General features: G+C 42.4%; 1 protein-coding gene across 1 annotated transcript in view; it reads left to right on the top strand.

The window, feature by feature from the left end:
* The window catches only part of pik3c2b (phosphatidylinositol-4-phosphate 3-kinase, catalytic subunit type 2 beta), a 159549-nt gene that overhangs the window by 130005 nt on the left and 14573 nt on the right, over positions 1–14971 (top strand). Inside the window, exons 22-30 of the mRNA XM_041195258.1 lie at positions 171–300; positions 1809–1945; positions 3598–3767; positions 3930–4086; positions 4205–4314; positions 6307–6508; positions 7895–8019; positions 8497–8608; positions 14807–14888. Coding sequence (XP_041051192.1) covers positions 171–300; positions 1809–1945; positions 3598–3767; positions 3930–4086; positions 4205–4314; positions 6307–6508; positions 7895–8019; positions 8497–8608; positions 14807–14888 — 1225 coding nt within the window. The remainder of the gene's footprint in view (positions 1–170; positions 301–1808; positions 1946–3597; positions 3768–3929; positions 4087–4204; positions 4315–6306; positions 6509–7894; positions 8020–8496; positions 8609–14806; positions 14889–14971) is intronic.

Here is a 14971-nt window from a genome sequence, read left to right as displayed (position 1 = left end):
GCTCGGCTGCAATAAATGGCTGTTTGGCTTAGATTGCAGAGACACCTGCTGTCAAGAATGGAATTCGATTGCATCAAGAATCAGTGCCTTCAGGAGAGGAAAGTGGGGTGGGGGAGAAACTTTGGTTAAGTAGCCATGCTTAAACTTTGTTGCATATTCCCATTGTCTAGACTGGGGATGACTTGCGCCAGGACATGCTAACACTTCAGATGATCCACATCATGAACAAGATTTGGATTCAAGAAGGCCTGGACATGCGCATGATCTTCTTCAAGTGTACCTCAACAGGATGGGGACGAGGTACCCATAAACCCATAGTAACTCTTTGAACAGTAACGTGATTGGGAGTATGCTGTTATGTTCTTGAATAATAGGGAAAATCGAGGAAGTTCCCCGGACTTCTGCCATACATAACACCCAATCGGTTAGAGTGAACCCACCTGCTGTGTTTTTCCTCATTAAACTAGATTTTATAATTTATTGCTCCTTATAGATTCTGTGCATGATTCTTTGGGGATTATTTTAACCTAACTCATCCATTTGAAAACTAATGGACTCGGGGTGCAATGCTGGTTTTGCATCCCATCTGATTTTGATCTGCCCTGAATCATTGAAGACTAATATTGGGTGGGTGTAAAATCAGTATTACACCTGCATGACTGTTGAGGTTAAACTTATTCCCTTAGTCTCCATTTCAGTTGTCGTCATGTTAAATTTATCTAAATGTATGTCTCTAGGGGATAATCTGTAACTCTAAATCTAGTCAGATATAGGAGTTTAAGTTAAAGCTCATAAGAGTTAGTCTGTTAGCAGTCCGCTATATCCCAGCCAAGTGACCATTCTTAAGGTTCAGCCTGAACTGTGTCTGTCGGCAGGCATTTGATGTAGAGGTGGATGTCTCCACAGGCAAGCCACTCTCTCTTCTCCCTCAGTTTCCATATCTTTCCCATGGTGTTCATTGGATCATCATGTGGAGCAGAATCTTTCATTGGATGGGCAGGCCCCACCTCCAGCCGAAGGGTGCCTGTGTCAGTGGTTGATGCTTCTGAATCAGAAGGTTGTGGGTTCAAAGCGAATTCTGGAGATTTAAGCATGTATTCTATGTTGACACCATTAGAGTGCTGAGCAAGTCTTAGCATTGCCATCTTTCAGATGGTTAAACCAAGGCTTTATCTGGCCTCTTGGATACACAAGATCCCATGGCATTATTTTGAAGCAGGAGTTCTCACCAGTGACCTGGATAATATTTATCTCTCAACCAATGTCACTAAAGCCAGATCATCTGGTTGTTGTCTCATTGCTGTTTCTGGGACCTTGCTGCATGCGATACAGATTGTCACATTTGCTACATCACAACTGTGATTATACTTCAAAAGTTCTCCGTTTTTTGGAAAACCAGGTGGGGCATCCTGAGTTAGTGAAAGGTGCTATATAAATGCAAAAGTTACTTTTTGGTTATTTTAACCTTGCTGTTCCTCTGATTCAAATCTGCTAAGTCAACATAGAGCAGTAATTAAACCTGGAAGCCCCTGGTCCACATAACTCAGTGGGCCTGTCCTCAAAATGTCTTTAGGGATGTGGAAAAACTGGATATACATTCCAGTCAAGGGAGAAGACTGACATGGAATTAACACGTAACTGAAGAACAATCCATGAAAATGTTGCCATGGATTTTGTCAGTTATTTTTGGAGTTTAGCTGCTTATTGATTAATCATCTTACTATCTGCTGTGTATGTTGTTCCAGTGATATAACGTAACTTGTGTGTGGCACCTTGTTCACTCAACCACCACCGTTGATATTTTACAGGAATGGTGGAGATGATTCCGAATGCAGAGACCTTGCGGAAAATCCAGGTGGAGCACGGGGTAACAGGGTCTTTCAAAGACCATCCACTGGCAGAATGGTTACAGAAACATAACCCAAATGAGGAGGAATACGAGAAGGTGAATAGAAGCTGGCAGTTTCTTGTCCTTCCTTTGGATCCTACCCCCTTCCTTCTGTTGGGCCTTACACTGTCGGGCCGGGTGAAGGAGTGAACTGCTGTGTGCAGCCTCATAAACAACCAGGAGCAGGGGAACTGGGTTGGGCAGGGGATTAGACACGGGCCTTTGAGCTCTAAGGATTCAAATCCAGCCTAGTTTAATAAGGCAGAGGCCTCCTCCATCTACTGTAGGGATCTTGAATCATATTATTCTAAATCCAGTTTCACTAGGCTGCAGCACAAAACTGTTCCTATGGTGTTGCCATTCAAACCGGTCAACATATGGTTGATGGAGGAAATGGGAAAGTCCACACTGGTGGTGCTCTTCTAAGTTTGGAGTGCAGCTATGTTGTTGAAGCATAGAGGGAGTTCCACTCTGCAGCTAGCTATGCTATAACTGACCTGGCAGTACATGATTGTTAAGACTGTAATCTGAAATGGAGAGGGTTCCATTTCCCTTCGTTCTTCATATTGATGAGCTTAAAAAGGGTTCGTTACTCACTCTCCCTTCCTGTGGAAAAGCACCTCACCCACTACTCCTGTTTGCAGGTAGCCCTCAACCTCCATTTCCAGTTTGGCAATGCCAAGTGTACCATTGGTCCTGAGCTAGATTCTGAGATGCTATAACTGTAGGACTGCCCAAGCTGGATGTTTTTTTTGTTGTGGAAACATTGCTTCTCCACCCAGATTATGTGGTGTCCTGCCTCGATTCTATTTCAGCGCAGGTACAATGAAACGAATGGCCTCCTCCTGTACTATATGATTTCATGTATTATAGAGATGTTAAATATCTGTTGGCGGCTGTAGATAATGTCAATTCCATGTTGCTGGGAGAGGTACTGGTGGATTTACTGCCCACTCGTAACTAGCATTTCACAGGAGCTGAATTGCCCGTGCTCCCCACATGCCTGTTCTTGTCTGTTAGCCTGTGCTTTTCTGCTCCTCCCTTTATCTTGCTGATTGAGAAACCCTTTCAGCTCCCTCATTTAGTTCCAGGGCTGCACCCAAACAGAGCTGCACTTTTGAACCAAGTCAATTGAAAAGAAAACTGTTGGAGGTAATTTAGGACATCACAGAATCTTTACAGTACAGAAGGAAGCAATTCATCCCAACGCCTCTGAAAGAGCGTTCTACCTAGTCCCACTCCCCTGCCTCATCACCGAAACCTTGTACGTTCTTTCTTTTCAGATAGCAATCCAATTCCCTTTTGAGTACCTCGTTCGAACCTGCCCCCACCACCCTCTCAGGAAGTTCGTTCCAGGCTCCAACTACCCTCTGGGTGAAAAAAGTTTTCCTCACATAACTTTTACTCCTTTTGCCAATTATTTTGAATCTGTGCCCTATAATCTATTAATCACCTCCATTGTAGTTGGATAGTTACAATGGAGGAGCCAAGAGATTATTTGGATTTGTGATCTAGGATGGACTAATGAGGTTTGTTCCTGGACACCCACTATGTGATCTCTGAATGCAAGCACAAGATCCTCTGGACATATCACAGATCATAAGCTGTAAGGAGTAGAATGAGAGAGACTGGAGCAGGTTCTACCTGAAGGACTTTTCAATGGTAACCCAGACTTAGATTTTTCCACTCTTTTTCTTTCTGAATTCTAGGCTGTGGAAAATTTCATCTATTCTTGCGCGGGCTGCTGTGTTGCCACCTACGTCCTGGGCATATGTGACAGACATAATGACAATATCATGCTGAAGCCCAGTGGCCATATGTTCCATATTGATTTTGGCAAATTCCTCGGCCATGCCCAAATGCTAGGCAACTTTAAGAGGTGAGCACATGCATTGATTTAAGCTACAGTCTCTGGAGTGTTGTGTACATTGACTGTTGTGTCTCTAGAGCAGCCTTCTTTAAGACTTAATGTGTCATTTAATGCCAAAGAAGAAATTGGATACAGGTTGTTTTTTAATGTTCTTGTTTTCTACTTGCACAGAGATCGAGCTCCATTTGTCTTCACCTCAGACATGGCATATGTCATTAACGGCGGTGACAAACCCTCCAGCCGGTTCCATGACTTTGTTGACCTATGCTGTCAAGCTTACAATCTCATCCGCAAACACACAGACCTGTTCCTCAATCTCCTGGGACTGGTACGATAGTGTAGCACACCAGATGCACTGGTTTTACTTAGGAAACTACTGTATATGGTTCAAGACGATCATGGATCAAAAAGTCACTTACAATCGGATCCTTTTTTTTTTGCTGCAGATGCTCTCCTGTGGAATTCCAGAGCTGTCTGATATCCAAGACCTGAGATATGTTTATGATGCTCTTCGTCCTCAGGAGACGGACGCCCATGCAACTACCTACTTCACAAGGTGAGGTTTCCAGAACTGCAAAACTGTGGCAGACAATTGTACTTTTAAAAAAAGCTTATTCATTAACAGGGTGTGAACAGCACTTGAAAGACTAACATTTATTGCCCATCGTTTTGAACTGCTGGCAATCCATGTGGTAAAGGTATCACCTCAGCAAGGTCCCAGGATTTTGACCCAGCAATGATGAAAGAATGACAATATATTTGCAGATCAGGATGCTGTGTGCCTTGGAGAGGAACTTGGAGGCAGTGGCACTGCCATCCACCTGCTGCCTCTGTTCTTTGTTGGTAGTAGAGGTTGTGGGTTTAGGAGGTTCTGTTGAAGAACCCTTGACAAGTTGCTGTTTTCTATCTTGTAGGTAATGCACAATGCAACCATGTTACTCCAATGTTGGAGGGGAGTGAATGTTTAAGATGGTTGATGGTGTGCCACTCAAGCAGATTGTTTTGTCCAAATGGTGTTGCACATCTTGAGTGTTGTGGAGCTGCACTCATCAAGGCAACTGTAGAATATTCCATAACAGAATATCCCTACTTGGCCCTTGTAGCTTGTGGAGAGGCTTAAGGGGGTCAGTAGGTGAGTCACTCACTGCAGAATACCCAGCCTCGAACCTGCTCTTGTAGCCACAGTATTTACATAGCTGGTCTAGTTAAATTTCTGGTGAATGATGACCTCCCAGGTTGATGATGGTAATGCCATTGCATGCCTTGGGAGATGTTAGAGATGGTCGTTACTCGGCACTTGCATGATGCAAATGTTATTGCAGTGTGTAGTGTGTGATCACGACTAACTTCTGCACTGTTGGTCTTTGGTTTGGCACAGCTGGAATAGTTTTGGGCAACTGACTTTAGGAAGCATGTCAAAGCCATGGATAAGAAATTTTCTAAGCTGATACGGGAATGAGATGCTTCAGGTATGAGGTGACACTACACTATTCATTTGGAACAAAGAGAGTTAAGAGGAGACCTAAATAGAAGGAATAAAACAATTGGACTGGTTGTGGGTTGGTGAGTAAAGGGCATAAATTAAAGGTCATCACTAGGGGAGGGATTGAGACAACTTTTTTAAGAGGGTTATTGGAACATGGAACAATGGTGCATGCAGAATGTATATGAAGCCTCCGTGTCCATTGCCTTAATTAGCACCTGATGTCCGTGTGTGTTAAGAAAGGTAAAATGGTTTCAGTTTCACTTATATTGTTTGTGTGCCTTGGTGACTGAGATAGACTCCAGACTAAAGGTCAAGTCTTTTGAGTTTGTTTGTGTAACCTCCCCTGAAGTTAAAGAGATGGGTTAAAAGTTCAGTGATTGTGGGGAGGAAAACACAAAGTAACAAAAACTTTTATTGTAGGGATACCAACACAGAAAAAGACAAGGCGGGGGAAGTTCAGAGTGTGAAGACAGGGATTTTTAGCTCTCTTGAGAAGAAAATATTACAAGGCTATTTGGGACAGTAGTTGACTGAATAGTCAGATATAGAACTCAGTAAAGTGATCAGTTTAGCAGAGTTGCTACTAGCAGACTGAGTTGAGAGTGCAGTTTTGGGTGTCTCGGGGAGAGATACGAATTGGGTGAAAAGCATTGTGAATGCTCAAGATATTGCTGGGCAAAGGAATAGTGTGAATTTGAAGCATCCACTTGTGTTTATATTGAGATCTTTCTAACCTTTTTGTCTCGCATAGTATAGTTTATTTTTCTTGTTTAATAAATATTCTATTCTGTGTGTCAAAAGTTCATCCGCAGACTCCTGTGAATTTGTTCAGTAACTTTCCTTCACGGCTTCTAAAGAAAAAAGTTGGGATCTATCAAGCCAGATTTCATTCTGGGATCTGACTTGTCCAGTATTAACATCAGCTGAGATTATAACAATTTCAGCTGATTTCAGGAGGCTCGTGTGGAACATAAACACTGGCATAGGCCAGTTGGATTAAATGATCTGCTTCTGTGCTGTAAATTCTGTGTAGTTCTACTGAAGCTCTGCCTAATTTTTTAGGCTAATTGAATCCAGTCTGGGCAGCGTAGCAACCAAACTCAACTTCTTCCTTCACAACCTGGCCCAGATGAAGTTTTCTAATACAGATGATCGTCCAACACTCTCCTACACTCCAAAAACATACACTATGAAGACCGATGGGAAAATCAAGGAAGTGTTTGTGTGTCGACATCAGAAGATATTCAACCCCAATAAAGGATATGTAAGTGAATTTCCTGTATCTGTCTCTGTATTCTTACCACTCTCTAATGCACTCATTTATGTACCTAAAAACATAGAATTGCCCACTTGCTTAATATATCAATGTCCCTTTGAAACTTTTGCTCCCATCTACACTATTTATTGTAGCACCTAACTTGCCATTATCAGCAAACTTGGTTATATGACTCTTTATTACTTCTGCATAATTTAGAAATATGGTAAAATGCCTAGTTATATGTTCCTATGGACACCATTCATCATATCCTGTCAATTGCAGTACATATTCAGTATTCCTATTCTGTGTCCTACCTCCTAACGCCCTACCCTTGTCAATGGGTTGCCTCTAATTCCACTTGCTCTAATTTTTGCTCACAGCCTCTTGTGCAAGACTAGAGTTTGTAAAACGTGTTTACAACAGAACCAGAGCTTTCCTTCTGAGTCAAATTAGGAACATGTGTTATATCTCTCCGGATAGAATAAACATCAATCAAAATTTTTTTATTAAGAGTCACTTTGCCTTTATGCAAGGGCTGTGACCAATACCTAAAACCACTTTGTTCCATTTACACTTTTAATGAGAGGCAACAAGTTTTCTTTGGTGCAGTTGTCAGGATTCAGTGACTAATTGGATCTAGCTCGTTGTGAAGGTTGTGTCAGTCTTTCTTTGAAATGTTAATTTTTGTAAACTCAGAGACTAGGGGGAGAAATGGACACATTTGTACAATGTGACAGCTGAACCCACCATGGATATCGAAAACAAAATTAATTTAATGTATCAGAATTAATACCTGTGACAGGAAGGCTTCTATTCTCACAATGATCCTGTTGTTGCTACTAACTTCTGTTCCGTTTTCAATTATATTTTAATCTCTAGACTTGAAAGTTGGACTTTGTACCCATCTCGGAATACATAGGCACAGACACACACACAGACACAGACACACAAACATACATATCAACTTCACATTGGAAAGTCTACAAGTGATGTTTCTCCCAAATATGTTTCTGGTTTTCAGACTGTAAAGATATTTCTTAGCTCCCTGTGGATTGATTTACACTTCTTTGTTTAGCAAGTATTTGTACCATCTGTCTCTTGCTGCTCCTGAGCAGTTCGCTTCACTTGCAAGTAACTCTATTAATTTTGAAATTGTGCAGACTGGAAGGTTGGTGCACATTCCACAGCTTCTCTTGTTGCATGTTGCTGTAACTGAAGGGTAATTGTTTGTCCTGTCCTATTCACAGTCTGCATAAGGATGCTAGTTTGATTCATCGGAGACTTGAGTCTCGAATCTCCTTTTGGAGGCTGCCTTTATGCCACAGGCACAAGTTTCAAAGTGTTGGAAGAAAAGCTCACATCTTAACAGTGCTTGTATTCCGTAATCCACAGGCTTATGTTGTGAAAGTCGAGCGGGAGGGACAGCACGATGCTGTGTTCATACTGAGGACCTTTGAGGAGTTTAATGAGCTCCACAATAAACTCCGTCTCCTTTTCCCTTCATCCAAATTGCCAAGGTAGGAAAGTTACAAGGGATCTTGGGGATGTGTTAAATGTCTTTCATTCGCTGGTGCACATTTCTGTTCTAAAACATTCTCTGGGAAATGGAAAAGGTAGAAATTAAGTATTGGAGTTAAAAAACTTAATTTGGTAAAAAATTCTAATATACTTGTACAGAAATTAAAGGTTTGAAGTAAATGATAATATCTGCAGTTGTACAGCACCCCATTAAACTGTCTCAAAGCGCTTCACAAAGTGCAGTTTTTGGAGTGTAGTAACTGTTATCTCATCAAATACCGGACTGAGTAAAGTTTAATGAGCAGAAAACGTTAGAAATTTACAGCATATGTTTTAAAAAAAAACAAAGTTTTATATTTCATAAACAAATGTAAGTTTGGAAATTTCATGCATGGAGCATTTTCCTTAAAAAGGGTAAACACCTTTTTTGGTTGTGAATCTGAGAAGCTACTCACCAGAGTTATTTCTGCCCACAGCTTCCCAAGCAGGTTTGTGCTTGGCCGAGGTGAGGCAATGGCTGACAGACGCAAGGAGGAACTGGATGGTTATATCTGGCATTTAATCCACTCTCCTCCTGAGGTGGCTGAGGTGAGATTCTCTCTTCTGACCAGCAGATGGCAGAAACCATGCATTAATATAAATATTATACACACACCAGTCAATCACCTGTGGATCTCACATGAGGGATCAGGCCAAGTGAAATTGGCGGGTGACACGGGTTGCAGGGAGCAATAATTGGACCGAAACCGAGGGAGAACTGTGACTTTGGAGGTTTAAAGAGACTAGATAGGGAAGGGAGAGTATGGGCCTAGATGGGGAAGGGACGAGGAGGAAGGTAAAGCAGAGATAGAGAGCAGTGGGCAGGTTTGAGGAGGGTTAGGGGTTCCGTGGGAGGGGAGATGGGGGGGTTAGACAAGGATAGGAGACTGGAGATAATCCCGAGGTGTGGGAGAAAGAATTCGAGGTTTTTGGAGGCCGCCAGAGCAGGGCTAAAAATCAGAAATGGGTTCGACTGCTAAATACATGGACACAAGAAAATTAACTGATGAGAGCAAACCTGGAAGGAGGAGAGAGGAAAGGTATGCAGGGGACAAGAAGAGGACTTTTTAAAATGACGTTGCATCATTTGATAATGGCCCATTAAAAAAAATGAGGACTTAATTAACAATGGGAATGTATGTGTCAGCAGAGAATGATGATCTCATAAAATTAGCTGGGTGTAACCAAAGAAAGGCTAACTATATGACAAAGATATTCCCCCCCACCATTAACAAAATTCTAAATAAAACAGCTCATAGAGAGCCAGTAATTGTGTAAACTTTCAGAATTGTTTCAGGCCTTGTGGATATTTATTATATTTCTAATTTGGCGTAAAGATATCTACCGTGTCATTCCACATAGATCCTTCAAATAACATCGCCCAAGTCACTTAACAAAAATCTTCTGACTCAACTTACTCATCTTTATTTCCATGTCAGAAGGTCCATATGTTTCAATTCTTATGGTTACTAATATAATTGAGCTGAAGCTTCCCTTGACTTTGTGCTTCTGTTTACTCTGATCCTCTCCACAATGATAGAGATGGTAGGGTGGTGGAGGGGCAAACACTAGAAAAATTCTTAGTTAAAAGGGAGAAAAGAAAAACAGACAAGCTTTTCATCTTGCACTCATCAGGACTTCACAAGAATACCAATGGAAGGGGAAAACAATTTATACTGTATGTGAAGAGAATGCTGTGGGAAGAGAATGCAAGTGTGCTCTGGTAGAAGCGTTGCCATGGAGAATGCACCAGTGATGGTGACTAACAATTGATTGCCAAGCATTGTTTGAGGTATCTCAAAAATTTAAGCAACAGGTGAAGCTAGCTGTTTCACGCTGTTACTCTGCAGTAGCAACACAATTGGGTATTTGCCACTAACAGGATGCTGCCATCAGGGCAAACAGACGTTCTGCCACTCACACACATGAGTAATGTGTATATAAATTACAGTGCCAGTGTGATGCTCGGTATGTAAACCATGTGTCCCAGAGACTGGTAGATTGTATCAAACTGCATATCCCAACCGCTGTTCACAACAGGCAAGGTACAAACTGTACCCATGCTTGCAAAACTCAGAACACTGTGTCCAACTTTAGATGTGATTCCGCGATTGGACAACATTTGCTAAAAAATCCTCAGCGTGCTAAGAATTATGCTGACACCCAATTTAAGATTGTCAGTCGGGTTCACAGTGTGGAAGCTACCTATGTTAATACACAGGGCCCTGTTCTTTGCAGGCAGAAAGAACATGTACACACATTGCGCCTGTTTCAGCTGAACAAAATTAGTGACTGCCATTCGCTGACTCATTCCTCAGGGCAATGCCTTGACCAATCAGGGTCAAGCTGCCTGGTTTAAAGTTCAAACAGTGTTTGGCAGTTAACTGTCAGTCATCATCACTGGTGCATTCTCCATGGCAGTGCCTCTACCAGTCAGAGTCCACTTGCCAATCAACAAGCCTTCTCTTCACATACAGTATAAATGGTTATTTTCCCCTTGTATTGGTGTTCTTGTGCAGTCCTGATGAGTGCAAGATGAATAGCTTCAACATGTCTCTTTTTTTCAGCAATACTCAAGTTCTGTACCACTAATCGACTAAAAGAAAAACAATTTAATGTAGTAGCTAATGTACAGAGACCCAATATCACGTACTGAGAAAGGGGAAAGAAGGGATGAGGAAAGAAAGACTTGCCTTTCATGACCTTAGCATGGCCCAAAACCAATTACAGCCAATGAAGTACTTTTGATGTGTAATCACTGTTGTAATTCAGGAAAACAGCAGTCAATTTTCACATCGCAAACTCCTGCAAACAGCCAGCTAGTCTGTGATGTTGGTTGAGGGATAAATACTGACCAGAACACTAGGGATAATTCCCCCACCCTTCAACAAAAATAGTGTCATGGGACTTTTTTACGTCCACCTGAGAGGGCAGACAGGGCCTATGTCTAATATTTCATCCAAAAGATAGCGCCTCTGACAATGCAGCATTCCATCGGAACCATACTGGACGTGTCAAATTTACTTTTAAAGCGCGTGGGAAAAAAAATGAAAGGACCTTGTCATCAGAGTAAAGAAAATCTTTATTAGGAAAGTATAAAGAATAAAATAATCGATAGCTATCCAATTGTACCGTGAAGGCTGAGGGTAGTGGTGGGGGAGTTGTTCTTTCTAGCCTCAAGACTGCAAGGACTGTGAAGGTTGTATGTGCTTTTGGTTTTGGGGAACTGGAGCTTCTGATACTCCATCTTGTGGCTGAAGTGCAACTGCAGGCTCCATCTGACAGCGAATTGCTGCTCACCTTAATAGGAAATGTTGTCAGTGTGCCATCTAGAGGCATGACAAAAATGGTGACAAGCCCCAAAAAAAATGTATGATGTACATAGATTTATTTTTACTTTTTGCGTTAGATTAATATTTAAAATAGTATGTCACGCTCAAGGCATCATAAATGCGAAATACTCTTAGAATGCTGAGAGCTGCTCAATGACAGGCTGAAACTAAGGGGAGAATCTTCGGCGGGTCCCACTCGCTGTGGCATAAAATGACGCGGGGCGATGTCGGGCGTGTGTCCCGACATCACCGCGCGTCATTTAGATTTTCAGCTGGGCCGGCGCTCAGCCCAGTTCTGCTGAAGGGTCGTGAGGACTCGAAACGTCAACTCTTTTCTTCTCCGCCGATGCTGCCAGACCTGCTGAGTTTTTCCAGGTAATTCTGTTTTTGTTTTTGTTTTCCACTCGGTGCCAAGCTGTCAAAGGCCTATTAAGGCCATTTAACTAACAATTAAAATAATTAGCAGAGCTGCCCGTCCAACCTTAAGGTTGTTGGGGGGGGTGGGGGGGGGGTGGTGGGGGGGTTGCAGGCGAAGAGCCCAGGCGTCCTTCGCATTTTTCATGGGAACCTCATCCACGGGCGGGAAGAGGCTTCATGAATGACTTTAAATTTTCTCAATTTTTATTGAAATTAGTGTACATGTCCCAGCTCATGTGACAGTTTCACGTGAGGGGACGTGTCTGAATAATTTTCTTTATTCTTTTTTCCCCCAGCTTCACAACTGCACTTCCCTGCGGCACGGAGCTGCCTCAGGGAGATTTCTGCGCTCTTTGGCACACATGCGAGGAAAAGCACCCTCCCAACTCAGGGATCAGGGAACACCACCCCCACTGCCTCCCGCACAGGGAGCGCACAGCGATTCTGGGTGCACGTCTCGCTGAGGCCCGCCCACGTAAAACGACACCGTGGACCCCGGTCGGGGGCGCCGACTGGGTCCGCGCCTGTCCACGCCCACCCCTGCACAACCACGCCCCCCCCTCCCCCCCAAATGGGGGGAAAATTCTACCCGATTTCCCAATCCTCAAAATTCCCCCACATGACAATAAGAGTTCTGGCTGGTCTAAGCTTTTGTTACTTAACAGCACCTAGATATTGGAGCAGTTCCACTTTAGCAGTATAAGATATTGCTGATTGTACATCTTAGCAATGCTGACCTTAAAGCTGTACAGCATCCAACTTATTGTGAGCAATGCCACAGGGGATCTGCTTGGATTTCTTGTATGCATCGATCAAACTTAAGACATCATTCAGAGTGTCAGCAGTATATTAAAAAAGGCACTTTTGATGTTAAAATGAGTTCAATGACATGACCCATCTATAGCATCTTCCTTCAACATTCGCTTGAAGTATGTGACTTATTCTTTGAAAAATATACTTTATTCATAAAATATCTGGAGAAACGTTACAAAGCATTTCTTAATGGCCATCACAAAAAGTACAATCAGATTCATCTTTTACACATGGGGTCATGAGGTGCCTCAATACAATCAATGAATATTACAATCACTTCAATATGGTCATTACAGACAGACAGACAGTGCAGTGGTATTGGAGTTATCAACATACATCATGTTGCACTCTGAGGTGCTTCAATACAATTATAATACAATTAGTATTCAATTCATACATTAATTGTCAGCTTGTACAGCCCAAGGGGCTCGATACAATTCCCAGCCCCTCGGTGCACTATGGCAGAAAAGTCTTAGACAGCGACCTTTCCCCTTTGCGGCGGCTGCCCCAAGCCTTAGTGCGTCCCTCAGCACATAGTCCTGGACCATGGAATGTGCCAGTCTGCAACACTCGGTCGGGGACAACTCTTTGCGTGTGACTTATTCAAACTATTTCACTGCAGGGTATACACAAGCAGTGACTTTTAAAGGACCCGCCAGGTTAAACATAGCTCCCTCTTAACAACTACTCATCACAGTAGGCATCAGCTAAGTACACTAACTAGACGTAGTGGCAACACTGCCTTGCACACATTGATATTAGAATGTTTCAAGGTCATGTCAAACATGCAGATTTAATCGTTTTTCATTTCACAATGAAACAAGCTTTCAGTGGAAGGTACAAGTTGTAAGAAGGGCCTACTTTTAAAACATAGAATCATATAATGATACCTCGCAGGAGGACATTCGACCCATCATCCCTGTGCCAGCTCTGTATAGGAGCTATCCAATTAGTCCCACACCCCTACGCCCTACAATTTTTTTCTTACTCCATTATACATATGCAATTCCTTTTTGAGAGCCACAATTGAATCTTCAACGACTCTTTCAGACAGAGCTTTCCAACGTTCCACGTAAAAACAATTTTCATTTCGCCCACCTCAATTCATTTGCCAATCACCTTAAATCTTTGTTCTCAGGTCACCGACCTTTCCACCCATGGCAATAGCTTCTCCCTTATCCACAATGTCAAGTCCTTTCATAATTTTGAACACCTGTATTAAATCTCCACTTTTTCTACTGTGGAGAACAAACCGGCATGAACAAACATACACAGCTCTCAACACACAAATCCTGCTGCATACAACGTTCAGACTGATGCAACTTTTCTTATCTCTGTTTGTTCACTGCTGCTGGTAAGCAAACCAAGGGTAAGTAAACGCCCTGGGTGCGGGGCTGAGAACAGTTTGCGCTGCCATTGAAATTGTTTCAGGAAATGGTGCAACTGTAAAAAATTTTGTTGGATATTGTAATGTCCTGTGCTGTAATCCTACTGGAAAAGGGGGAATCATAACTTTTAGGCCCATTTGATGCACTGCAATAGGAGTCAGAATCATGAAATCGGAGATGGGTGGCAGAAGCTTTTCTGAAGAGATGTACAACATTTTACTAAAGCCTTATACAGATAAAGTTCTTTTGGGGGAAAAAAATATTGTTACGGTACTTCATTATTTACTTTAACAGTAGCTAATGGCCACAACTAACTGTTTCAGTCCCAGTTGCTGAATGATAGTGCAAGTATGAATTGGAGATGACTACCTGTGTCATAGTAATTTTCCAATACCTCCCATTATTCAGCACAATATGAAACCACGTGGGCTATTTCCTGTGGGTTATCAGCTAACTGGAGTGCAGCCTTGTCACAGGTTCCCATTGCATTAAAACTGGGCCATTCAGGAGAAAAATCACAGAATAGAGGAAATCTAGAATTCACTTCCCTAGAAGGGTGGTATGATCAGAGCAGACAGAGAAAAATATGGGTAGGAGCAGGGAATAGCAGAAGATGAATGTTTTAAGAATTGGGACAATGAAATTATGGTGGGGAGGGAGATGCAGATTCTCAACCCACTTATCTTCTCCTCCCCATCCATCCAATTTCAGTCCTCTAAAGTCAGGAAAGATTCTCTTGGACCCATTAATTGCACATGACTCCAATGATATTAATCATTGTTCTTTTTTGTTCCCAGTGTGATCTGGTCTACACATTCTTCCACCCACTTCCAAAGGATGACAAGTCCGGAGCTGGAAACACTGTGCCAAAGCCAACAGGTGTGTTTCTGTTTCCTATCTCAGGAATGTGTTTGTACAGTTCATTATTTGACTCCTCGAGCTTTTAATTTTCCTCTCTAACA

This window comes from Carcharodon carcharias, chromosome 9 (genome assembly GCF_017639515.1).
Source record: "Carcharodon carcharias isolate sCarCar2 chromosome 9, sCarCar2.pri, whole genome shotgun sequence".
Taxonomy (NCBI): Eukaryota; Metazoa; Chordata; class Chondrichthyes; order Lamniformes; family Lamnidae; genus Carcharodon; species Carcharodon carcharias.
This window is presented reverse-complemented; position numbering and strand designations above follow the sequence as displayed.